General features: G+C 40.2%; 1 protein-coding gene across 2 annotated transcripts in view; it reads left to right on the forward strand.

The window, feature by feature from the left end:
- Positions 1–24898, forward strand: part of RNASEH2B (ribonuclease H2 subunit B) — a 79932-nt gene that overhangs the window by 1730 nt on the left and 53304 nt on the right. For both annotated transcript variants that reach the window (XM_079779128.1, XM_079779129.1), the window contains exons 2-3: positions 19168–19239; positions 23589–23696. In XM_079779128.1, the coding sequence (XP_079635254.1) occupies positions 19168–19239; positions 23589–23696 (180 nt within the window). The remainder of the gene's footprint in view (positions 1–19167; positions 19240–23588; positions 23697–24898) is intronic.

Here is a 24898-nt window from a genome sequence, read left to right on the forward strand (position 1 = left end):
CTGGGAGTGGAATCGCTTGTCCTAGGTATTTGTGTGTTCAGTTTTAGTGGATGCTGCTGAACAGTTTTCCAAAGTGGTTGTACTGATTTACATTACGACCAGCAGTGTGTGAGAGTTCCTGTTGCTCCACATCCTCACTAGAGATGCTTGTGTAGTAAAACAGCTAATATAAAATTCAGGTTTTGACAGAATCTAATAAAGGGCTACCTATACACCGCTTTACGTTAGAAAAAAAATCCTCTTCTCACTTTTGTTACATCAATTCAATGAGATGTTAAGGGTAGGGACTCTATTCTTTCAAATCAAATGCATTATTTTTATTCAGAGACACACAGTGGCTGAGGATAATTTAAGTTTCTTATTTTCTGTTTAATCAGTATTGACATTCATTCTTAAAGTCTGTTTGTATCTTCATTATATTAAACACAAGACCTTAAGAAAAATTAAATATTGATTGCATCCCATAAAATTGCAGGCTTACTATGTCTACTGCTGGGGCTGTGAGAATAATTTCAGTCCCGTTCCTGTTCAAAACTGAGATGTGCTATGTGACCTTTAAGCTCACTGGAGGAGGCGGAGGCAGCTGTTCAGGAACTGATAGAAGGAACTGTCAGACCAGCAGGTTTTGTAACACAACTTCAGCTTCCTGCTCCTGTAATTCTTCTAGCCGGCCTTTAGTGCCCCCTGCAGGCTCTGAGGGTATGAACACTGGAGCTTGATAATTACTGCAGTGCAACAGTGCTTCTCAAGCTTGAGGGTATCTGTCACCAGGTGAGCTGATCCCCACCTCCAGAGTTCCTAATTCAGTGGGTCTGGAATGGGCCTGACAATGTGCATGTCTAACAGGTTCCCACGTGATGCTGCTGGTCTGGGACCACACAAAGAGCCACTGCAGTGAGACCAGCCCTTGAGAGCTGGATTGGGGGATAGGAATGGCCATCTTGAGGTTTCTCTCTCTGGAGTGGGCCAGAATGTGCATGGTCAGGGGAGTGCATGTCAGCACAGGGTATGACAGGTACTGGTATTTGTTAGGAAATCAGCTCCAGTAAGTTATGCATTTGAAAGGAGGAGACTGTACCCTTGTCTGAGTGAGCGCCATAGCTGCAGGAAAGTTGGGCCCTTCATAAAAGAAACGAAGATTGTATGAAATTTTTCAAAAGTATTTGATGGAAACAGTCTGTACTAAGTTTTAGAAAACTTCTGGCAGAAGAATTTGAAGCGCTTACTCTACATTCTGAAAAGTGAGCAAATTAATCATCAGGCCAACAGAACTTTAGAGATCTATCCATGAGACAAATGTACAGGCACCAAAACCTTGAGATGACTCTTTTTCCCCCAACATTTAATTTACTTTATTTATCAAGTTGCCTACCATAGTATTGTGTTACATCTTGGAGGGTAAATGTCAAAGTACTATTTAGGTATCTTTGCCTCTCATTTTCCTGAAGAAGTAGATTATTCCTCTCTTTCCCCCACCCCCGCAAAAAAAAACAAAAAACAAAAAAAAAACTGGGATTTAGAAGGGATACTTGTGAGGTAATCAGACTTGGAGTCTTGATTTTCATAGGCCGGTGAAGACTGAATTGCCTTCCTTTTCAGCAGAGTAAGCATTACTTGTAGTTTAGGACGGTCTTAAACAAACATGGTCTGGGAATACTAGTCTACGTATTTGCCGTTTCAGTTACTATGAGAGACTGTTAACATCTCTACTTTTTGGAATTTGGTACAAGTTTCCATCCCTTTTTGCTACCCTAAAAGTAAAAGTTTAAGTCATATTTTAAATATTTCTCTTGAGTCCAAGTTTTGTACGCTTGTCAGTTCTATTAAGTTTGAGTGGACTCTAGTGTGAAAGGCCAGCTGGGAACAGATTCACTAAGTGTAGGATAGAAGACTGCGTTGATTGTTAATGTGGCTGAACCCTGCTACTTAGCCATCTCCAAGGAAATGTTAAAGCATTGGGAAACCCTAATGTGAGGGGGTAAAGCAAGGACAGAAATGATCTCAGGACCAGTTAAGAAACTCATTCGGGTCTACTTAAGCTGAAAAGGTCCTTTAATCAGCCCTCTGATTAAACTGGACTTCAACCATTGACAAGTTTTGCTATAAAGTATTTCCTGCATATACATGTTAAAAAGCATTCTAGGAAGGGTAGTATTACTTATTTCCTCACAGCCATCATAAGTAATGTCAGTTTTTTTGGGGAGGAGAGGTGGGGTGGTAGAAGATAAACTTTGGGAGATAAGAATTGCAGGCTTGCTTGCCTGCCTTAGACACTCCAAGTGTAGTAAGGGGTCTTTCATGCGAGGCACCACAACAATCACAAATGATAGGCCTCTCCAGATGGAGTGCAAAGATAGGTTTGAAAGCATTGTGTGAATGCAAACTTTAGAACTATGTTCTTAATTTAAAAATTAAAGAGAAATAAACTTTAAAAGAAAAAATTTTCTGTTTAATGATGGAGAAAATTCATATCAGTGCTATTACTGATTAGAGTTTTGTAGTTTGTGGGGTTTTTTTAAATCCTCACCCAAGGATATTTTTCCATTGATTTTTAGAGAGAGTGGAATGGAGGGAGAAGGAAAGAGAGAGAGAAACATAGATATGAAAGAGACACATGCATTGGTAGTCTCCCACATGTGCTCCCATCGGGGATTGAACTTGCATCATGCCCTTGACCCTTCAGGCTGCAGGTTGATGCTCTAACCACCGATCAACCCAGCTAGGGCGTATAGCTTTGTAATAAGCCCCCAAGAACACCTCTTGTCTGAAAAAAAGTAAAAATATGTGTTGAAAGAATAATTACTATACACCTAAGTGACTTTCCAGTGACCCTAAAACAAACAAAACACAAAAAACTCATTTTTCCTCCTTAAGTGCACATGCTTAATCTCAGAAAGAATATTTAAGCAGGTTTTTTGTTCTTTGTCAGACTGTTTGCATGTATGTCTGTTTGTGTTTAGAAATATACCTTGTGGGCTGAAAGCTTCCTTACTTTCAGAAGAGCTTATTCACACGAGAGGAACCTGCCCTTAGTTTGGCTAGCCTTGTGGGGAGGTGGGAAGAGGGGATAAGGGAGGCATGGGGAGATCTAGCCAATTCAAGTGCTGATTTTAGACAACCTCTGAATAATTAAGCTCAGCTTCTGGGAAAATAGGACATTTACTCAATAGTGGTCTGTAGGCCTTCAGCAGTGGGAGTCTCCCAGTTTTCTAGCATGGAGCATGTGTAATATTTTCCGCACAAATACTGAGTCTGGCTTTGCCTTTATGAAAAGTTTTTTGGTGGGAACCAGACTGACCTTTCTCAGATGGCCACTGGATCTGCTCCCCTTGCTATTTGAGCACGTTCTGAAGTGGATGGACTTAAATATTTGCCAGCTGGTGTAATTAGGCTGTTTCCGGAGCCTGATCTTGCCCTGCTAGTAATTGTTCCAATGACCAAGTACATTTTATAAGAACTTGTGAGTCCTGCATGTTTATCCTCCAGGGCAGAAGAGAAATCATTAAAGCAAAGTAAGCAACGTTCATAATTTTTTTTATTTGAAAAGCAGAATAGGAGCTACATAGGTTTTCCTAAGAAACAAACAACTCACCAGTGTTCATTAAAGCCTGACTATAAAAACACACACCTAAAACTAGATTTTGCTATTGATTAGCTTTATGTTCTTGGAGAAATTGTGCTCTCAGTGTCAAGCCTCAATTTACTCATCTCTACATTGGGGAGAGCAGTACCAGTCTCATGGGTTTGAGTTACACAGAAGCTCTTTTTTGCGCCCCAAGTTCTTAGCCTGGGGTCTGGGACAGAGTAGGCATTTAATAAACATTTATTGAAAGAAGGAATACCTCGCACTTCATTTCTTCCTGCAGTGTTCTTTGCTTACACTGTCCTTTTTCTTCTTTCACTTCTATCCAAATTCTACTCTTTCTTCAAGGCTCGCTTCAACTTTAGTTCCTGAGAAGATAATCCATTTGCCCCAATCCAACTTCTTTTTCTTTTAATATCCTTGACTTTGTGTCTGCTTGGACCCCTACCTGCCAGCTCTCTTCTGTGTTCTCTACCTGCCAAATGCCTGTTTATTCTTTACTGGTAAACAAATGCAAATGTCACCGCCTCCAGGAAGCCTACCCTCTTGGCCTTTCCTGTTAGTGTTCAAGTTAATGGTACCTCTGCAGTCACCTACACATTTCCTCGTGATTATTCAGTTCACTGTACCATTTTTGTATATATATGTATTGAATGCCCAATACATGCCAGTGGTTGGGGAGAATCCAGGTCCATTCTCCCTGAGTAGCCACTTTTAGCTTCTTAGTGGTGGAGCCTTGGCCTTAAGCTTCAGAGCCCAAAGTTGCTCAGTGCCTCTAAAACTAGAGCATGCTACTTAGGACTCTCAGCCTTTTTGTTCAGAGATCCTTTATATTTGATTTTAAAATATCTTTAAAAGTGACTTTCTTTTCTAGGTATTCTGTCAGCTAAAGTAGCCCATTCTACCTGGTAAAAGGGTCAGAACTGCATGTTCTGGTGCCTGTTTTGTTATCTGCCTCTGAAACAAGGAGGACCCAGGCTGGCTGAGGTCTCTCTGGCCAGAGCTGATTTCCCTGCAGGGGCCCAAAGTCCCAACAACATTTGGTGAGGCTCTGCCATGATCAGTTGCTCAGTTTTGACTAGTTATCTCTTCATTTACACATTTTTCTCCCATATATTTTTAGTAAAATTTTTATTAGAATAGCAATACTCCATAAAGAAATTTTAGTAATGCAAAACAATATAAAAAAAGGAAAGAATTTGTCCATCATTTTACCACATAGAAATAACAATTTGGAAATATATTTTCTAATCTTTTTATGTTGTATGTATCATAGAATGAATTACATGTTCTTAATTTTTTTTGTTGATATTTGTATTTCTGCCTCCGTTTCACTATTTACTCTTTCTACTTATTTACTATAACACTCACTAAAATTCTCAGAGGTATTTGAGTTTTACCAGAGTGTTATATAGTTTTATTTGCTGTACCTAATCATGGAATTAGAGAAAGACATTTAAGTTGATTTAATGGAGAGGTAAAGGACTGAGATATTTTTTCTCTTAATTTTAGGAAAGATAGAAACTCACATAGCCAATACGAACAAAGTTGACAAAGAGATTTGTAGGTCATACTTTTTGCATTCAAAAGGCATATTATGAATTTATTTATATTGTAACAAATATATCACATAAGCATTGCTTTCACAGAGTAGACTACATATTTAGAATGGATTATCTTTAAGAGTGGATTGAGGCTGAAAATACAAATAGATGCAAGACAGGGAAAGATAAATTCACAGAGCCATAGTGGACACATGGCAAGCTAGGGTGTTTTGAAAGGCATTTGAGGTTAAATTTATTTAGGACAACCATGGCTTCCTGCAGACAGCCCTTGGAATAAATAGGATGCCAGTTTGAATGGACCATGAGTCTGCATAGTATTTCTTTAATGTGTGGCCAGTGAGTCCTGATTGTGTTACAAAATCTGACTTAACACTTTGTTAGGAGTTCCTCAGTGGGATCAACATATTTCTAGAAAAGCCAGCTGTGTGTTGGGGGCAGGGTTGGGGAGGGGGTGTTGGAGAGACATCTGTAACTCAGGTTTGCAGCACCAGAAGGTCCAGGGTTTTAGCCTCTCTGAGCAATAACTGCTTCTCAAACCAACTTCCTCTCTTTAGTGGAAACCTGGCTGTACACTGCACCCAAACTTCACATCTCCTGGTGTCTGCTGGGGAAGCTGCCCCTCTTCTTCTAATTCTAGGTTTAACCTTTTCAAAATAGCCTTCTGCACCTTGTACCCCGTTACCTGTATCCCGGGAGGAGCAGACTCCACTGCAAGCACAAGGTGGGAGAGGGGGCAGAAGAAGCTGTACGCAAGGGGAGAGGGTGCTTTCCTGGAAGAGCGGGAATAGACAGCACAACAGACAGCCACTGCCCTCAGTTAGTTACCAGTGTGACTGAGCTCTGGTCAAAAGCTTGAGCCACGTACGACCAGGCCTGTTTCAGTCCAGCATTCTGAGTTTCTCAGTTATTGGTGGTTTCTTTGGGTGACATACAGTAATGGAAGAGATTTATTTGTAGGGAGAATTTTATTTTGGTTGTAATTTATACTCTCTTTCATTTAGCCAGGGTTTATGTAAGTTTTAGGAAGCCCATCCTCTAGCTCTTATTCTCTTACAATGCGCTTGGGTGTAAGTTATTGTATTTGACCTTGGGAAGTAGTCAAGGCAGACTTCATTATCACCATTCTACAAGACTCACAGAAGTCAAATAATCTGTCCAACACCAATAGGAATTAGTGGCATAGACTGATGGCTCTTCTGTGTCCTCCTGAACTCCTGTGTGCCAAAGGCCACTCTGCAGAATGGAAGGTGGTGGTTGCCACTGTTGGAGCGGTGGGAAGATCAGAAAGGGCTGGGGTTCCCTCTGTTTAATGACCAGGGACTGGGCACACCTTTCCCGGAGCCAGCCTTGGTTGTTATCGACATTCCAGTCAGGTCCGTCCTTTCTATCAGTTCAGAATTTTCCTGCTTCCCAGGTATTTCAAGGCCTTCGTGCCTTCTCTATAAATTGCTGGTCTTTGTGGCTCTGAGTTGGCTGCAAACCTGAAGTTTTTCATTAGTTCATTCTCTGACTGTATAGGGCAGGGGTGGGAAACCTTTTTCTGCCAAGGACCATTTGGATATTTATAACATCATTCATGGGCCATACAAAATGATCAACTTAAAAATTAGCCTGCTGTATATTGTCAAACATCTAATTAACTTACCCTTAATGCCTTGGCAGGGCAGACCAAATGATTCTGTGGGCCTTATATGGCCCTCAGACGTTCCCCACCCGTACAGGGCATTCCGAGAAACAGGCTGTTGATCTATTATAGGGACAGCCCTGGAAGAATGGAGATTTATCTTCTATGGTCTTGGTTAAGGCCAGTTTTTATTTTTTCTTCAAAGCTTCAGAATAAAAAGATATTCTTAGAAGAACCTATTGGGAATTATTATTCTAGTTTATGCCTTTCTCTAGCTTTCTTGGTTTGCCTCTTGTCATGTTTGAGAAAGTTGAGAGCTTCAAAGTCAGGAAAATGACTCAGACCATGTGGCAGTGCTAACATCTTAGGAAGAGAAGACATATAGTTATGACTGAAATTAATATTCCTGGAAGTGGGCCTAACAAAAGCCTATACAATAATTATTGTTATATCCATTTTATAAATGAAACAACTGAGGCACAGAAAGGTTGGATATCTGCTGAGTAAGGAGAAAAGCAGGGATTAGATTATGCATCTGTCTGACTCTAGATCTTGTGTACTTCCTATGTTGATATTATCAAAGAAATAGGCATCAGCTCAAAGGAAATTTATAGAGGAGACCCCTTCCCTCTACACTCCCATTCTCTCTCATTATTCTAAAAGCAGATTTTTTTCTTTCTTAATTAATGCAGGTAAAAGTTAGAAAAAAGACGGAGCTTCCAAGTCTGGTGGGATGACCCAGGATTTCCCAAATTTAAATGAAAATTAAAAGCTCTTTCATAGAGCCTTTAATTTATAGTCACAGGTAATTTTGTGTGTCTAAGGCCAGGTATAGACCAAGAAATTTATCAGAAGTATTATAGCAATCTGAGTTCTTTTTATACTAAGCATTCAAAATCTGGTAGGGTTAAATTCATAAAAGTAATGAAAACATTGACAAAGATGGCCAAAATCAACTTTTTCAGACTCTTGATATTAGCCAAAGGCTTCCTCCAATAATCTTAGGAATATTTATTCAAGAAAAACTGCTGAATCTCATTAAGCAGGGTTTGTGGCATATAACTTGAACTTGCTCAGGTCTGCAGTAGCCTTCAAAACCAGCAGTTTTGAAAACATGGTACTACTTGTAAAAACCAGCTGCCTTGCAACCACTGTATGGGGCAGGCCTTGCTTGGAACTCTTCAAAAAAAGTCCCATTCTCAGATCATGTCCCTATTTGACCTGTCTCACAGCTCACTGGAAAAGCCCCATTCACAGGATATTGCTATCACTTGGCCCTCTTGGAGCTCAGAACTTGCTCTGCAGAAAAAGCCCTGTCCCCAGGGCCTTTGTCAAAAAAATCAGTGGCAATTGTTTAACATATCATCTGCTGAGGGGACAATACTTAAAAGGAAGATAAGGCAATAAAATACTCATAAGGGGCTTTAAAGAGCTCTGACATATTCCTAGGGAATTATGCAGGGCTCTGTGCATGCCCAGGAAAGACCTGAGAGGGCCCTAATCCTCATTTCTGACTGACTTTGAGGCCCTAGGCAAGCAGTAATTAAAAGCTAAGGGGGAGGAGGGAGATTAGCCAAAGAATTTATATGCATATATGCATTACCTATGGACACAATCAATAGGGTGGTGAAGACCTGGAGCGGGGCAGGAACTGGGTGGAGGGGGCAATAGGAAGAAAATGGGAGATGTCTGTAATACTCTCAACAATAAAGTATTATTATTATTATTATTATTATTATTATTATTATTATTTTTAAAGCTAAGGCAGAAATTTAAAGTGCTTCAGTATTGAAGGTATGACCCAACACTGGGGCAGAACCCCTCAGCAAATGTTAGGAGACTTATTGCTTCAAAACACTTAAGGAAATGTCAGATCTCTGTCAGATCTAGCTAACCACTAAGATAACAGACATCAGTGGTTGCATACTACAAGGAATACAGACTATAGGTTTAATCCAGGAAAGTCACTAAACAAACAGCAGCCACTGCAATGATGACAATAAGCAGCAACAACAAATTTTGGTGAGTTGGAGGAGGGGAGTCTGATATCCAGAATTATTACACTATCTAAAATGTCCAGCATTCAAAAGAAAAGTATGAGATATGTGAAGAAACAGGAAAGTATGGCTCATACACAGGGGGGAAAAAGAGTCAATAAAACTGTTCCTGAAGAGGCCCAGATGTTGGACTTATTCAACAAAGATTTTAATCAGATATTATAGGTATACTCAAAAAAACCTGTGTAAAGAATGAAAGGAAAGTATGACAACGAGGTCTCACACAATAGAGTATATCAATAAAGAGAGATAAAAATGATGAAAGAATATACAAATTCTGGAGTTAAAGTATAATAACTGAAGTGAAAAATCCACTTTTAACTCAAGAGCTAGCAGAGCAAAGAAATAGCAAACTTGAAGATAGCTCAATTGAGATTATCTAGCCTGAGGAACAGAAAGAATTAAGAAAGGTGAACATAGTTCAGAGACCTGTACTACCCCAGTAAGCACACCAGCACATGTATAACCGGAGTCCCAAAAGACAGAGAAAGGGACAAAAAGAATATTTGAAGAATTAATAGCCAAACACTTCCCAAATTTGATGAAAAGTATTAATCTACACATCCAGGAAGTTCAACAAACTCCAAGTAGGATAATTTAGAGATCCATGCCTACAGACATCATACTCACACTGTCAAAAGCGAAAGACAATGGAGAGAATCTTGAAAGCAGCTATAGATTATGGTAAAGGATGCTCAGTAAGATGAATAGCTGACTTCTCATTTGAAACCATAGTGGCCAGAAGTTATTCAAGATGCTGAAAGAAAAACATACTTAAAGAATTCTGTATATGACAAAACTCTTCTTTAAAACTGATGGAGAAGCAAAGACATTTTCAATAAAGAAACACAGGAAATTCATTCATGACTAGTAGACCTGACCCGACACATAAAAATCATAAAGTGAATCCTTCAGATAGAAAATACACTAGATGTTATTTTAAACCACATGAAGAATACAGAGCACCAGTAAAGGTAAATACATAGATAAATATAAAAAGCAGTACAATGTATTTTTGTAACTCCTTTCTCCTATCTGATTTAAAATACAACTTCATAAGGCAATAATAATAAAACTGTTAATGGGCTTATATAAAGATGTAATTTATAATAATAGCACAAAGAGGGAGGAAGAAAAGGAATATATTTCAGGTAAGAGTCTATATATTATTGAAATTTTCAACTTAGTATTAATCTGAACTAACTTGTAACTTAAGATGCTGATTGTAATCCCCCAGACAACCATTAAGAAAACTCTCCCAAAAATATAGTAAAAGAAACAAGGAAATTAAAATGGTACACTAGAAATTATCTTTTTAGTACAAAAGAAGACATTAGTAAAGGGCTAGAAGAACAAAAATATATGAATATAGAAAACAAATTGTTAAAAGGCAGATGTAAATCCATGCATTAAACATTCCTATTAAATGTAGAAATTGGCAGAATGGTAGGGAAGAGAACATGATCCAACTATATGCTATCAATAAGACAAACACTTTGGATTTAGAGACACAAATAGGTTGCAAATAAACAGATGGAAAAATATATACCATGCAAACAGTAATCAAAGGAGAGCTGGAGTGGCTAATATCAGATGAAATAAACTTTAAGACAAAAATTGTTATTGGACATAAAGAGAGGTTTTATAATGATAACAAGGTCAGTTTATTAGGAAGATATAACAATTATGAACATGCTAGAGGCCTGGTGCACAAAATCGTGCATGGGTGGGGTTCCTCGGGATGGCCTGCGGGGATCGGGCTGAAACCCACAGTCCAATGCCGCCTGCAGCTCCTACCTGCTGCTCCCGCTCATCCCGGCCCCACTGCGCCTGCTGCAGGCTCACGCCCAATCAGTCCCAGTATGGAGAGGCTCGTGCTGCCACAGCAGCAGCACTCGCCAGCCGTGAGCCCTGCATCTGGTGCCCTCCCAAGGGGAGTGGCCTGCAGGATCCCGATGAAACTGACTCTCTGACATCCCCTGAGGGGTCCTGGATTGTGAGTGGATGCAGGGCAGGCCTAGGGAGGGAGCACAGCAGGGCTCCAGGGCATGTCTGGCTCCATCTCACCCAGTCCCGATGGGGGCCAACTGGGGCTGGCCGGCCAGGGACGGATGTGGGAGGTTGTCCAGCTGGGGAGGGATTTAGGGAGGGCTCCAGGGTGTGTCCGACCCATGTCTCTCAGTCCCGATCGGCCTGACCCCAGCAGCAAGCTAACTTACCAGTTGGAGTGTCTGCCCCCTGGTGGTCAGTGCACATCATAGCGAGCAGTTGAGTGGTCATAGTATATCACCATATTATGCTTTGATTGGTTGAACAGTCGACCAGTCACCAGGCACTTAGCATATTAGGCTTTTATTATATAGGATTAGAGGCCCGGTGCATGGATTCGTGACCAGTGGGGTCCCTTGGCCCAGCTTGTGGACATCCCCTGAGGGGTCCCAGATTGTGAAAGGGCACAGGCCAGGCCAAGGGACCCCACTGGTGAACAATCGGGGCCGGGGTGGGACTGCGGGAGGATTCCAGGAGTGTCCGGCCCATGTCACCCAGTCCCAATGGGCTGGACCCCAGCAGTAAGCTAAATCTACCAGTTGGAGCATCTGCCCCCTGGTGGTCAGTGCGCATCATAGCTACCGGTCAAACGGTTGCTTAGGCTTTTGTGTATGTATGTATGTGTGTGTGTGTGTGTGTGTGTGTGTGTATGTATATATATATATATATATATATATATATATATATATATATATATGACAGAGTCCAAAAATACACGAGTCTAAAACTGACAGAATTTAAGGGAGATATAGACAATTGAACACTAATAGTGGGAGATTTTAATAACCCATTTTCAATATCGATACAACAGTTGGGAGAAGGAAATAGAAAACTTGACCAACACGCTAAACCAAAGAAACCTAAGAGACATCTATAGGACATTCCATTCAACAACAGTAGACTACACATCCTTCTCAAGTGAACATGAAACATTTTCCAGAACAGACTGAAAACAAACCATTATTTAGGCCGTGAAACAAACCTCAATAATAGTGAAATAAAAATAGAAGGCAATGATAGAAGGATATTTGGGGAATTCACAGGTAAGTGGAAATTAAATTATACACTCCTAAATAAATAATGGATTAAAGAAGAAACTACATGGGAAATTAGAAAGTACTTTGAAATGAATGAAAATAAAACATCAAAAACATAAAGGACACAGGTAAAACAGTGTTTAGAACATTTATAGCTGTACATGCCTATATTAAAAAAAGAAGAAAGATCTCAAGTCAATAACCTAATCTTTACTTTAAGAAACTAGAAAAAGAACAAACCAAATCCACAGCAAGTGGAAGGAAGTAAATATTAAAGCAGAAATAAAGTAGAGAACAGTAAAATGACAGAAAAATCAATGAAACCAAAGTTGACCTTTTTGAAACAAAATTGACAAATCTTTAGACCATGAATAAAAGAGAGAAGACTCAAGAAATATATCATTGGGTTAAGAAATATAGCATTGAAATTTATTTGACCTATTTGTAATGTGTCTCCTAGAAAATTTTAAATGACATATGTGGCTCACATTTATGGAATGCATTTTATTTCTGTTAAATAAAAGAGAGAAGACTCAAATTATTAAAATCATGAATGACAGATGACTTTGATGAAGTGAACAAAATCCTAGAAAGGCATAAAGTACCAAACTGACTCACTAAGAAATAGACACTCTGAATAGCTCTATAATGATTAAAGAGATTACATTAATAAAATAAAACCTTTCTATAGGAAAAAAAATGCCAGATAACTTCACTGGTTAATTCTACTAACCATTGAACAAATTAGTACCAATCCTCTACAAACTTTCCTATAAAATGGAAAAAAGAGAAAACAACTCATTCTGAGTCCAGTATTACCCTCATCCATAAATTAAAGACATGATAAAAAAAAGAGTACTACAGACCAATATCCTTTATGAACATAGATACAAATATCCTCCACAACTAGTAAACCAAATCCAGGAGTATGGAAAAAGGATTATACACCATGATCAAGGGGGTACCTAGAAGCTAGCAAGTGAGAAGGGAGTTTGGTAAGGACACGTGGCATTTGATAATCATCCAACCATAAGCTGAGCATACAACATGCTATAGGACTAAGTGCAACTAGAGAGTGGTAGTTACTATTGGACAAAGTGAATACGTTGCCACGTTTTTTGATTGTGCAAAGCAAAATCTTTGCCTAATTGTTTTTCATATTTAGGGAAATATACTTGAAGTCTGTACTTTCTGTAAAAATCAGCTGATTTTCAAATATTGGCACCTAATTCAAATTTTTAAAAATGTGCACATCAAACAAAACCCTTCTGTGGACGGGGTTTGGCTCAGGAATGAAACGAATGTATAATTCCTTTGACTCCTTAACATCAAAGCAAAGAACTTAACCAATGCTAGGAATAGGGAGGCTTCCCATACTTCCTCCTCTATATTATATCCTCTGCCATAAGGGCTCATATTCCATGTATTTTTTCTTCATAGCAGTTGTTACATTTGCAGTCTACATTTGTGTGATTATTTAATTCAATATCTGTCTCTACCATGGAACATCCATCCAAAAGCTCCCCATGGGTAAGGGCTAATTCTATATTTGCTAATCAGTAATTAATTAATTAAGTGGTCAGGAGAATAATTTTGAAATGCAGTCTATAGTAAAAGAGAGGCAAAAACAACCTGAGTATAGTATCTCACTAGAAATTCTGTGTTGAAAGATTCAGTCCAACAGTACGTTCTTTTGTCGGCACAGTATGAGAAAGATGACTTTTCCCCATACTACATAGACATTTTAGTGTTATCTACACTAACATATCTCTAGGCGTATTTCAAAGAACACTGGCATTTACAGCAGAACACATTAATGTCAATATTTATTTGTATTTAGTAATTCTAAAGTTATTAGAATTTGACATTTTAGGCTATCGCTTATCCTCTGGATTTATTGCTCTTCCTGGGAAAAATAAAACACTGCTTTCCTTGTGTAGTTATTAAAAATATTTTTTTAGACTTTTGGCATTTATAAATTTTAATTATTTTAAGCTCTAGAGGAATAGGAATGCTGAAGGAGAACTGGCAAGAATCACTAAAATTAAAATTTTTTTACCAAAATAAAAAAGGGAAACAATCAATAATTTACCAATTTAAAGTTAAAAGATTTACAGTAGTACCAAAATAGTGTATTGCTGAGGAAGAGAGAAGTTCCCTTTTCTATGCCTTGAATGATGAAGACGTGATTCTGGAAATGTGAGAAACAGCAAGGAGGAAAAGGAGAGAGAACCAGAGCCTGTTTTAGTTTTGGGGGAAAGTTTTTAAAAGAGTTAAACTTTATCCTTTACATTTTTATAAGTTGCAGAAACGAAAGTCTTAAAAGATTCTTAAAACTGAATCTGTATGGTTCATTTATATAACATTCTCAAGATGACAATTACAGAAATGGAGAACAGATTAGTGGTTGCCAGGGGTTAGAGGTGGGGCAGAAGCTTCTATCAGTTTTTACTGTGTACATAGTGAAGCTCTGTAGTCATGAGCATAAATTTGTGATTATTTCTTTAGCCTTCTGTCATTATGAAATGACCTTCTTTATCCCTGGAAATAATCTGTTATTAACAGAGCCATTCCATCTTTATTTTAATTACTGTTAGCATGATAAGCATACTATATTTCCTTCATTTTTATTTTCATCTACTGTGTCTTTATATGTAAAGTGTGTTTCTTATAGGCAGAATATACAGGGTGGGAAAAAGTAGGTTTACAGTTTTGAGTGCACAAAAGTTTATTCTTATACTAGAGGCCCGGTACACGAATTCGTGCATGGGTGGGTCCCTCAGCCAGGCCTGCACCCTCTCGCAGTCCAGGAGCCCTTGGGGGATGTTCCCGGGGGATCGGACCTAAGCTGACAGTCAGACATCCTCTGGCAGCCCGGGAGCCCTCAGGGGATATCCGGGATATCCGACTAATGGCTTAGGCCTGTGTGAGAGGCTCCTGCCACCGCCGCTGCGTTTGACAGCTGTGAGCCCAGCTTCTGGCTGAGCGGTGCTCCCCCTGTGGGAGCGCACTGACCACCAGGGGGCAGCTTCTGCATTGAGCGTCTGCCCCCTGGTGTTCAGTGCGCGTCATAGCGACTGGTTGTTCCGCCATTTGGTTGATTTGCATATTAGCTTTTTATTATATAGGATTATTTTATTAATTACTAGTGGCCTGGTGCACAAAATTTGTGCGGGGGGGGTGTCCCTCAGCCCAGCCTGCACCCTCGCCAATCTGGGACTGCTGGCTCCTAACCACTCACCTGCCTTTCTGCCCGATCGCCCCTAACCACTCTGCCTGCCGGTCTGATTACCCCCAACTGCCCCCCCTTCCAGCCTGATCACCCCTAACTGGCCCCACCACCGGCCTGATCGCCCCCAACTAACCCCCCTGCTAGCCTGATCGCCCCAAACTGCCCCCCTCTGCCAGCCCTCTTGCCCCCAACTGCCCCCCCCCCCCCGCCGGCCTCATGGCCCCAACTGCCCTCCCTTGCCGGCCTCATGGCCCCCAACTGCCCTCCCTGGCCGGTCTCCCAGAAGGTCTTCTGGTCTAATTAGCATATTACCCTTTTATTAGTATTGATTATTATTTTTCCATATTAACAACTATAAACCTACTTTTGCCCCACTCTGTAGTTTTAGCTTACTGTTTTTATCCAACCTGACAATTACTGCCTTTTAATTGTGTGTACAGACCATTTACATTGAATAGGCTTATTGACATGGTTAGGTTTGTGTCTGTCATTTTGCTGGTTGTTTTCTATTTGTCTCATTGGTTCTTTGTAGTTCTGTAACCCTCTTTCTGCCTTTTTTTGGATTGCATATTTTTTATGATTCTTTCATCTCTTTTGCTGCCTTATTGACAGCATTTTTTGTTTTAGAATTTTAGTGGCTGCTACAGGGTTTATTGTACGCATATTTAAATCTCATCTACCTTCAAGTGATATTACACCACTTCACATATTGCATAAGAAACTTACAGTGGCATGCTTTCATTTCTCCCTTCTTGTCTTTATGCTATTGTTGTCATACATTTTATTTATACATATTATACACCCTGCACTAAATTATTAGTAATTTTTTGGGAGATTTAAATAATAATAAAATTCTTATTTATTTACTCCTGCAGTCACCATTACCAGTGTTCCTTGTTCCTTTGTAGATTCATATTTTCATCTGGTGCCATATTTTTTCTTACAAAAGAACTTCCCTTAATATTCCTTGTAGTGTGGGTCTGTTGGTGATTATTTCTTTCAGTTATTATATGTCTGAAAAAGTCTATTTCTCACCTTCCTTTTTCAAGGGTATTCTCTCTGGGTTCATCATATTTTCTTTTAGTACTTTGAAGATGTTTTTCTGTTGTCTTCTGGCTTGCATTGTTTCCAACAAGAAATTTACTGTCATTTTTAGCCTTATGCCTCAGGACATAAAGTCGTTTTTTCCTCTCTGCTTTTAAGATTTCCTCTTTATTACTAATTTTGAACTATTGATTCTGATGTATCTTTGGTTTATTGAACTTTTTGGATGTGTGGGCTTACTTATAGCTTTCATCAAATTTGAAAATATTCAACCATACTTCAAATATTTTTTCTGTCTCCATTTCTGTCTTTTAGAAACTCCACTTACATATACATTGTTAGAATGCTTGAAGTGTCCCACAGTTCACTGATACTATTTTTTTTACTTTAAAAATGTTTTCATTTTAGATAGTTTCTATTTCGATGTCTTCAAGTTCATTAATCTACTGCCATCAATCCTGTCTCAACTTGGTTCTTTTGACTATGTCTCTACTTAACTTTTTGTATTTAATGTTATCTTTTCATTCTAACATCTGTGTCTAATACCAATATCCATTTCTCAGTCATTGATTTTTTTTTCCATTATAGGCCATATTTTGCTGCTTTGAATGCCTAGTAATGTTTGATTAGATGCCAGACATTGTGAATTTTACTTTTTTGGCTGATGAATATTTTTGTATTCCTATAAAAAATCGTGAGCTTCATTCTGGGACACAGTGAAGGTACTTTGAAACAGTTTGATTCTTTTAGGTCTTACTTTTATAGTCAGTCCAGTGGGACCAGAGCAGCTTTTGTCTATAGTTATTTGTTCCATATTACTGAGGCAAGACCCTTTGGAAGACTTGACCCAATGCTCTCTGAATTATGAGGTTTTCCAGTCTGCCTGGGAACAGGCCCAATTCAAAGCCCTGAGTGAATGTGAGGTACTACTCCATCAAATCAGTTCAGCTGTTTTTTCTCCCAGCCCTCAAGTGCTTATATGCATGCACTGATCAGTACCCTTTGCAGACCTCTGGGGTTTTCTTTCTTTGTAGCTCTCTCCTTTCCTGTATATGACCTGTGAACTCTAACCGTGGTATCTCCAGAACTCTCAGCTTCCTTTGTTCAACTCGGAGTCCACTAAGCTTCACCTGGGTTCTCCTATTCTGCTCCATGGCCTGGAAACTCTCTCAAGGCAGTAAGCTTGGGCAATCACAGGGCTCACCTTATTTGTGTCCCATCTTTCAGAGACCACCATCCTGATTGGCTCAATGTCCATTGTTTTGTATATTTTGTCTTTATTTTGTTATTGTTGCATCAGGTGGGAGGGTTCCTATTATTTCACTTGATTGTAAGTAGGAATCTCTGAATTTGGGTGTTTTTTTAAAAAAAATGTATTTAATGTCACTATTATTTTCAGAAAAAAAAAAGTTATATTTTAACTATTGGGTAAGCCAATTTCTAAACATGCTTGCTCTATATAAGTTTATAAAGATCTAAACAGGGTGAAGGGAGTGGGCCATAGAATAAAAGTGACTATAAGTTCCTTCCCTTCTTTACCCAAAGCTTTCTGATTTGCTCTTTGGTAGGTAGTTCTGTTCCCTTAATCGTCAGAGGCCCCTGGTTTCTTTTGGAGAGAGATTCTTTAAATGAGTTCTATGAATATGCCCTTCAAAATGTATAGAGGCTGTTATAAATAAAATTGTCATGGTCTTTATGTTTTAAACTATATGATTAAAACTTTTACAGTGCAACATTATAGAGGAAACATAATGAGGGGACTTGCCTCACAAGATGTTAAAATGTATTTTAAAGCTATGATAATTAAAATGTTGAAGTACTAATGTTAATATAGAAACAAATTAATGGATCAAAATAGAATGTACATTGACAGAGTTATAAATGTATTTTAAACATTTAGCATAAAGGAATTATTTTCATGATGGGTCATTCAGTAGATGGTGTTGGTATAAATGGATAACTCTTTGAAAAAAATTAGAGTTGGATCTCCTTCCCATCCTATCTAATAAAAGGGTAATATGCAAATTAACCATCACTCCATCACAAAGATGGCAGCGCCCAGTCCTCTCAGCCCCACCGGAGTCCCTCAATCCCAGGGGGGCGGCCACTGAAAGTGGGCAGCATGAGCGGCCTGGCGGAATGCTTGCTTTGTCACTGCAGTGACGAGGCAAGCGTTCTGTGCCCGGCCGCAGAGGGCCTCTGGGCAGCGGGAGTGGAGAGGCCAGGCCCCGCAGAGAGCTACTGGCGCACGGATTCATGCGCAGGGCTACTAGTATCTTATACCCAGATATGTTCCAGATAGGTTAAAGAAAGAAAATATAATCTTGAGATCAAGGAGGCCTTTCTAAGTATGACATAAACAGAATTCCTGTTCTTACTGTATAAAGACTCCTCATAAAGTAGTAGAAGAAAGATGAATACCCCAATAGAAAAATGGGCAGAGGACAAGGTTAGGTAATCACAATTAGGGGCAAAAAATATAAATGTTCAGGAAATATTTATTTTTAAAATGTTTTATTTTATAATGGTAATTAAATAATAATTATAACTATATTATGTGTTTCTGTTTGAATATGTTAAGAGCTTTCAGCAGATTAGTTAATTTAATTCATTCAAAGGCAAGTATATATGTTATCATTTTAGTAATGGGACAATTGAGACAGGTCATGAAGAACCTTGCCCAAAGCAACAAAGCTATCAAGTGGTTGAGTCAAGGTTATAACTCAGGCCATCTGACTTAGAGTCCTGTTCTTCATCACTTCTCAAAGAAATAAATTAAAATGACCTAAAACCCCATTGCACTTTTCAGAGCAATTGTTAATTTGCTCAATATCACACAGCTCCTAAACAATAGAATTGAGTTATAAATAATAGAAAGAAAAATCATATAAATAGAAGAAACAAAATCAGGGTGAAGTAAATTAGAAGAACAAAAAGCAAATATCTTAATTTTACAAATTCACCATTTCTTTTCAGAATATTTAAAAGATGCTTCCAAGAAGATGAAAAGTGGGCTTATGTTTGTAAAATTGGTTAACCCATGTTCAGGTAAGCTCCCTTTCCCTTCCCTGCAATAATAGTAACTTGAATGTTGTTTTTTTTAACATTGTGGCTAAAAAATGTATGTACTTATTTGCCTTTGTATTTGGTTCTAACTGAATAGCTTTTTAATGTAAAATGGCATTACCTGGTGACCAAAGTAAGCTATTGACATTATTAGTCTTCTCCAGATGATTCACTGGACCTAAACATTTTTTATTTATCCTTATAGTTTTAATCCATAGACCTGTTTATCAGAAATGATGGCAAAACATAGTAACATATTTGATTTCTCTGTGAAAACAGGTTAATTTTCTTTGGCTTACCTAAGCCAGCTTTTCTTAGAGTAGTTAGCCTCCTATACAGTCAAATATATAGGGGTTAAAAAAAGGCTTACCTGAAATGCCAAGATTATGAGTGGTTTCATTTTTAGCTGTACATTCTTTATTTTGTTCTCACCAGAAAATAGTACTTTTTTTTTTTTTCCTGTCAAGGGTTGCTTTTTTGGTAGCAAAACCATTGTATATTATAGAGATACATATTTTACCAGAAATAATTTTATTTTAACTTTATATTCAGTGTATTTTCTATTTTATCTTCTAATCTTTAGGCAAAAATATTAAACTATATAATAGATATGTAGTAAAATTGACCATGTTATTTATTTCTATATGGAATTGTTTTTCCATTAAGGTAAACATATTTTATAAGATTTACATTAAAAAGTTATTGTTAATTTTATAATGTTTGAGTAGATGCCTGATACTTAGTAAATTAGAGGATTCTCCTAGTGACTATAATCCAGGGTCGTAACATCCACAATGACCGGAGGCTTGACCGAATGCCAGGCTGCCCGCACAGCAGGCGAGCGGGCTGAACTGCTGACCTCTCAGAGAAAGAGAGAAAGAGGTGGGGCTGATCAGCAGTGGCAGCGGCTGCTGGCAAGGCCTGGAGAGAGAAGCAGGGTGATCAGACCCTGCTTCTCTCTCCGGGCCTCGCCAGCAGCCAAGCCTATCTCTCTCTCCCAGAGGTCAGCAGTTCAGCCCGCTCACTAGCAGCCTGGACCAAATGCCAGGCTGCGTGCGCAGCAGGCGAGCGGGCTGAACTCACCTCTCAGAGAGAGAGAGAGGCAGGGCTGATTATCAGCAGCAGCTCCTGCTGGCGAGGCCGGAGAGAGGAGCAGGTGATCAGACCCTGCTTATCTCTCTCGGCCTTGCCAGCAGCCAAGCCTCTCTCTCTCTCCCAGAGGTCAGCAGTTCAGCCCACTGGCCAGCAGCCTGGGGCGGCTGCTGATCAGCCCCGCCTCTATGTCAGGCCCGGAGATAGGCCCGGAGATGCTGACTGGCATAGAAACCAACCAATCAGAACCAAATCTGGGTGAATAGCAAGGAGCCAATGGCTGCCTAGGAGGTGGAGCTTTTTATGCTGACTAGCATAGAAACCGACCAATCAGAACCAAATCTGGGTGAACTGCGAAGGCAGAACCTAAGGTGGGGCTGAGGAGGGGTTTTAAGAGCAACAGCTGTTTGGTGTAAGGTGTAAGAAAATGGTTCAATTTTTTTAATGACTGGTTTGGCAGTATAGTGCATATGGCTGGCTATCAGCCCAGATATAGGGATTATGTTTTTGTCTGCCAAGATCATATCCTCCTGCTGAAAAAGGCTTTTCCTCCCATTTAAGTAATCCAATCCTATATAATCTATCTATACTAATAAAAGGGTAATATGCTCATTAGACCGGGTCGACTGGCCATCTTCCAGACGTCAGTCTTCCTTCCGGACAAAGCTATGGTGGTGGGGGCCAAGGCAGAGGCAATTAGGGGAGATCAGGCTGGCAGGGTAGGGCACTTGGGGGTGAGATCAGGCCTGCAGGGGAGGGCAGTTAGGGGAGAGATCAGTCCGGCAGGGAAGGGCAGTTAGGGGCGATCAGGCAGGCAGGCAGGCAGAGGCAGTTAGGGGCGATCAGGCAGGCAGGCAGAGAGGTTAGGGGCAATTAGGCAGGCAGGGGGCAAGGTAGGGGCGATCAGGCTGGCAGGGGGGCAAGGTTGGGGCAATCAGGCTTGCATGGGGGCAAGGTAGGGGTGATTAGGCCGGCTGGGGGGCAAGGTAGTGGTGATCAGGCCAGCAGGGGGGCAAGGTAGGGGCGATCAGGTCGGCAGGGGGGCAAGGTAAGGGCAATGAGGCAGGCAAGCAGAGGGGTTAGGGGTGACTAGGCAGGCAAGCAGAGGGGTTAGGGGCAATCAGGCAGGCAGGCAGGCGAGTGGTTAGGAGCCAGTTGTCCTGGATTGTGAGAGGGATGTCCCAGATTGGAGAGGGTGCAGGCCGGGCTGAGGAACCCGCCTTTGTGCATGAATTTTGTGCACTGGGCCTCTAGTACTAAATATAAAAGTAAAAGAAAGGGGAAACCAGTGGGTAGTACTTTGCTGTTGTTATTGTTGTTGGAAAAAATATAAGGTAGAAGCAACAAGAGAAGAAAAAATTTCTGGCTTCCTCCAGTTTTCTTTTCTTCTCCAAATGAAATTGAATATAATTTGGCCTCTCTATTATGCATAAGTTGAGGTGAGAAATATTTTTTTCAAGGGAAGTTTTAGGTAGTAGCAAAAGTTCTAAAGCATTTAACAAAAGTAAAGGTTCAGAAATGTCAGGCTTCTTGTAAAATTTCTTTGTTGTCTAAACGTCCATAGACAACAGACGTTTGAACAAATGTTTGTATTTGCTGCATTGACTAAGGAAAAAGTAAAGGCTAAGACTTGTTGAACATTTATTCTGTGCTAAGTACTGTACTGTTTTAAGAACTTTGCATGTGTTACCTTTTTAATCCTTATAAAAAATTCTGTGAGGTAGGTTCACTGTTGCTCCCATTTAACTGATACGGAAACAGCGGTGCAGAAGGGTTTATATAATTTAACCAAGGGCACAGGCCCAGCATGTGATAGAGATAGATTCAAAGTCCTTGATTTCTTTGTGTTTATTAAAAAATTGCATGCATTAAAGGGCCTTTGCCTTTCTCACTTAGAGCTGGCCTTCAGGGTCGGCAGGCTCAGTCCCTCTCTTGGTCCCTGTGTGTGGTAAGACACATGCTGCCCTGGAGTATGGGACCAATGTGTCAGCTCAGTTCATCTGCTTGAACCATTAGATTTGGGTAGTTTGAGAATGGGTTTTTCTTCCTGGTCTGATGGAGGATTCAGTAGGAGGCTGTGTAACAGTTTAAGATAAATAATTTGCCTTTTATTATTTACCAGAGGCCCAGTTCACGAAATTTGTGCACTCGGCTGGGGGGGGGGGGGGGATGTCCCTCAGCCTGGCCTGTGCCCTCTCACAGTCCGGGAGCCCTCGGGGGATGTTCGACCGCCAGCTTAGGCAGGAGCGGGCCTAAGCCGTCAGTTGGACATCCTTAGTGCTGTTGTTCTCGCCAGCTGTGAGCCCGGCTTCTGGCTGAGCGGCGCTCCCCCTGTGGGAGTGCACTGACCACCAGGGGGCAGCTCCTGTGTTGAGCGTCTGCCCCCTGGTGGTCAGTGCGCATCATAGCGACTGGTCGTTCCGCCATTCGGTCAATTTGCATATTAGCCTTATATTATATAGGATTGGTTTAAGTTCAGCGAGGATAATAAGGCTAGAAAACAAGCATCTTATCTAATAAAGAGGGAATATGCAAATTGACCATCACACCATAAAAATGATGGAGGCGCCCACAGCGGAGGCGGGGTTTCCGTAACACAAGATGACTGCACTCCCATAAGGAGCCTTAATGAGCAATCAGCAGGGACCTGAGGCTGCATGGCACTGGGCTGGGGCAGGGGACCTGAGACTGTGCCCCCCGACTGGTGGGCCTTGACAGGGTACCTCAGGCTGCGCCCCTGCCTGGCGGGGCTTGACAGGGGACCTCAGGCTGTGCCCCCCACCCAGCGGGGCTTGACAAGGGTGGGGCCAGCCGGGTCTGGATCTCGCTCAATGGGGTGGGGCCGGCTAGGTCTGGGTCTTGCGCGATTTTGAGGCACTGCGGGTGGGCGGGGACTTGACTCTGGGTCCCGCGGCGTGCTCCAGAGTCTGACAGGAGGAAGATTTTCATATACATTTTACTAATTTTCTTTCATTTCTGACACTTCTATTATAGAGAAAGGGCAAATAGCAATATTAAAATATTTCCTCTAATTAATCCCCTTTTAATGTGCATAAATTTCGTGCACCGGGCCACTAGTTTGTATATAATAGTGTAAGCTTTCCTTGGACTCAGTTTGTATAGAATATATGTCTATGTATGTTTATATTAGGAACATTCCTCAGAACAATTGGATAGTCTTTTTATTTTATTTTATTTGTTTGTGAAAACGTGCAAATAAAAAACATTTGTCTTAACAGGGGAAGGAGCCCTTTACTTGTTCAATATGTGTCTACAGCAGCTGTTTGAAATAAAAGTTTTCAAGGAAAAACACCATTCTTGGTTTATAAATCAATCAGTTCAATCAGGTAAGTGACTAGTGTATATATTTCCATTAACTAAACAATATACTTTAGCTTTTCCATCCTTCACAGGTGAACAAGTCTGTCCTCCTAGTTTGGAGTCTGGTCAGTGGTTGTTTTCTTCCTTGGCATCAGAGCAGGGTTTAATCAAGGAGAAAGGAAAGATAATTTGAGCAAGTTATATCAATACCTATGTATCTTAAATGGTAGGGAATTTTTACCCAACGAATTTAAAACACTGACATCTTTTCAGAAGGTAGGTGACCTTTGTACCATGGAGTGCACATTGTCTTGACCAGAAACTCTTTGCTCTTCTCTTAGCCATGTTTGTGGCTTTTCAAGTTTTTAACATCTTATTTTCTTGAAAATGGATACTGATATAGCTTCTAAAATAGAATAGAATCTAACAAAGTTGTTTCTTTTTAAATATTTTTTTCTTGAGTTTATTTTAAATTTTATTTTATGGTTTAAAGTATTAAAAATAGTAGTACATATGTCTCCTTTTTTCCCCCATTGACCTTCCCCCAGCCTCCCCTAGCCGCTGGAACATGCCCTCACCCCAACCCCCAGTGTCTTGCATCCATTGGTTATGCTTATATGCATGCATACAAGTCATTCGGTTGATCTCTTCCCTCCAGTGCCCCAACCTTCCCCAGCCTTCCCGCTGTAATTTGACAGTCTGTTTGATGCTTCTCTGCCTCTGTATCTATCTTTTTGTTCATCAGGTTATAATGTTCTTTATTATACTTAAATGAGTGAGATCATGTGGTATTTTTCTTTCACTGACTGGCTTATTTCACTGAGCGTAGTGCTCTCCATTTCCATCCATGCTGCTGCAAATGGTAAGAATTCCTTCTTTTTTATAGCAGCATAGTATTCCATTGTGTAGATGTACCACAGTTTTCTAATCCACTATTCTGCTGATGGGCATTTAGGCTGTTTCCAAATCTTAGCTATTGTAAATTGTGCTGCTATGAACATAGGGGTGTTTCTGATTGGTGTATCTGTTTTCTTGGGATATATACCTAGAAGTGGTATTACTGGGTCAAATGGCAGTTCCATTTTTAAATATTTAAGGAAATGCCATACTTTTTTCCATAATGGCTACATCAGTCTGCATTCCCACCAGCAGTGAAGAAGGGTTCCTTTTCTCTGCATCCTCTCCAACACTTGTCGTTTGTTGATTTGTTGATGATAGCCATTCTGAC

The sequence above is a fragment of the Cnephaeus nilssonii genome (genome assembly GCF_951640355.1).
Source record: "Cnephaeus nilssonii genome assembly, chromosome: 8".
NCBI classification, from domain to species: domain Eukaryota; kingdom Metazoa; phylum Chordata; class Mammalia; order Chiroptera; family Vespertilionidae; genus Cnephaeus; species Cnephaeus nilssonii.